The 2,825-nt window shown below is 41.0% G+C and overlaps 1 protein-coding gene across 1 annotated transcript in view; it reads left to right on the top strand.

The window, feature by feature from the left end:
- The first annotated feature begins 1,023 nt into the window (after positions 1–1,023).
- Positions 1,024–2,825, top strand: part of LOC101855356 (DNA replication licensing factor mcm7) — a 23,048-nt gene continuing 21,246 nt past the window's right edge. The window contains exon 1 of the mRNA XM_005104229.3: positions 1,024–1,144. Within this exon, the coding sequence (XP_005104286.1) occupies positions 1,114–1,144 (31 nt within the window). The 5' untranslated portion in view covers positions 1,024–1,113. The remainder of the gene's footprint in view (positions 1,145–2,825) is intronic.

Consider the following 2,825-nt stretch of genomic DNA (forward strand, 5'->3'; position numbering starts at 1 on the left):
TCTTTTATTTTGCTATTGTAGTCTTGGGGTACGGTGTTCGCCTCTTATTCAAAAGGTCCCGTGATCGAAACCCGAGGGTGACGAACAAAATCCCCACTCCCTGGCCTCCTCTGAGTTCCTCTCTACATTAGTCCCGTCTCTTTTAACTGCTACTTCCGTCTCCTTTTTACTGTTGTCTTTTAGCGACTTTCTGATCCTACAGCAGGCAGGTATCATCGAATACCGAGCCTTCTCGGGTAGCCTAAGAGCGAATAATCTCAGAAGTCCAGTTTGCTGCGCAAGTTGGCGGTCTTGAAATTGACAAAAGTAGGCTTCGGCCGCCACCAGAGCAAAAATTCTAGATTAATTCCTAAAACAGCTGAAAGCACTCTAGATCTAGATCAATATAGAAACACAAAGAGTACATTCAAAACCCGAGCATGGTTTCGTGAAGGCAAGGGGCCCTGCGGTAAGTAAAAATCAGTTGCATTGCAGGTTGAAGAACCATCAGTCTTCTCCTGACATCTTGCAGGAGAACGCAAAGAAGAAAAAGATTGATTACAAAAAATTTTTAAAAAAAAATAATCACTATTTAGATCTAAGAGGCGGCTTCCTTACAATACAATATCCCAGCTGATAGACCGAGACACTCTATATAAAATTCTCCCTAGCCTACTCACAGAAATTGAACACGAGTCCTCTGCATGCGACGGCGAAGTGCCTAACCGCTACACTGCAGACGCCGGTTGAACTTTATTAAAGTTGATTTGTTGTCGTGGAGGTAGAACAAACGTTGACAACAATGATATCATCCAATGCTTTACATTACTTCAAAGAAGACAAAATACTCAAAAACAGTATCCAAAACGGCAAGAAAAAAAAGTGCAAGCAAAGTGGTAATGCCTACCAAGGGAACTAACTAAATGAAATATTACGGCTCCGTTTCATTTACAAGGTTATCCCGGAAGTAAATATTATCACGTGACATTATTTGGCGCGCTCTTGCCACACAGCCTGAGCAGCGTCACAACACCAAGAATTAATAGCAGCAAGCAGAAAGAACCGAAAACGTAGGCCAAGCAGACTGTAACAGAGGGAGTGACCTTTAATAATTTAGCGACTCGTGATTCGACAATGGCTCCTAAAGATTATGCTGCCGAAAAAGGTATTTAAACTGTACTTCTGTTGTTACTGTTCAGAATCTAAACCTAGACTCTAGACTCTATATCTAGATCTACTCCTTACTCTTAGCTTTGCCTGCCTTTGAGTTTGAGGCAGTGGAGGACTTGGTTGGAGGGCAAGTAGATCAGCCAGGCTCCAACATTGTCGACATTGACCCAATCTGCTGGATTCTAGATCTAGAGTCTAGATCTAGATCTAGATATTCTAGACCTGGTGGGGATGCAGTCTGCTAGGACTAGAAAGTAGATCTAGATTAGATATCTAGATCTAGATTAGATCTAGAGATCTAGAATCGGATTCAACGAGGTCGCTTAAAATCTCGTTGAATTGGAGTGTCGTTTTATAGCAAATATGAGGTTTTTTTGTGTAGATAATTACAGTCAGGCACTGAGCAAGTAATGTATAAAGAGAAGTAACAAGTGGTGCCTGAAATTCCTTCATATTAAATCTAGAATCTAGATTTCTAGAGTACATCCTGTGGTGCGATATACAGTAAGCGATCTTTTGTGGATATCTCTGGAAGTTACAGGTCGATCTTCATGATTTTTTCACCAGAAGTTAGAAAAACTTCCTCTCTATACGGTGTAGCGCATTACTGTAACAGCAGTTTAAAATTTCTATATGTTGTGGTGGTGTTTGTTTGGTAACGTGTGTCTGGTTTGGTGCGCAAGGTTTCTGGTTTGGTGCAACATATCGTCTTGTTTGGTGCGCAATAGTACCATGTTTACAGCTCTAGATCTAGATCTAGCTCTTTTCTGACACTTTTCATCTTTCTCTATCCTTGCTTTGTCTTCTTTTCCTTGCAAGAAGTTCCTGTACTGACCATAATGGAAGGCCAAGGTCAATTAGGCGTGTTCTTTTTGGGAGCTGTGCGCCCCCTATAAACGAAACAAAACAAATAGGTACCCCCCTCACGGGGCCCGATTTAAAAGAAAGGTGCTGTGGACACAAGGAAGTGAAAGAAGAAAACAAGAATTAGACTATACCTAGACTAGTATTCTTTAAGGAAAAGGGCAAAAAAGAAGAAGAAAAAGACATGAAAAGAAGAAATTGAACATTTTGGAGATTATATTTCCATATTAATTAATTTTGACATGAATACATTAACTTATCATCTTCCAATGGCAATATAATGCATCCAAATGGAAGGAAAACAGTCTGTTTCAGTGCACAATGCAGGTCATAGAGAAATAACTTAATAAGTAAAACAAACAAAGGGCCTAGAAGCCACACTATCAATGCCAAATAGCAAAAAAGCCGATATTGCGCACGAAACGGACTGCCCAAATTTGGTCCTCTTCAGTGCGCAACCCTATCTAACACGTTCCTGGGCATTAAGAAGCAGCCTGCGATAGTATTTATCGATTCTAGTATACATTCTACGATACATTAGAGCTAGATTAGCTAGATGTGCTAAATAATCGACTACTCAAGCGCTTAGTAAATTGATCGATACCGGTTACGAAAACCATTAATATGAAGGGGCAAAACTTTCCGACACCGTAGAATCACGTGTGTTGACAGGAACCTCCAAAACGAAAGTGAAATAAGCTGCATTCTGCGCATGCTCACAGAAAATGACCTCGTTTTCGCTGTTCTTATCCAAAACAAAGCAGGAGACCGGGGGTTGCGCACCAAAACAGTAGCGCGGTGATGCGGGCCTA

The sequence above is a fragment of the Aplysia californica genome, unplaced genomic scaffold (genome assembly GCF_000002075.1).
Source record: "Aplysia californica isolate F4 #8 unplaced genomic scaffold, AplCal3.0 scaffold00410, whole genome shotgun sequence".
NCBI lineage: Eukaryota > Metazoa > Mollusca > Gastropoda > Aplysiida > Aplysiidae > Aplysia > Aplysia californica.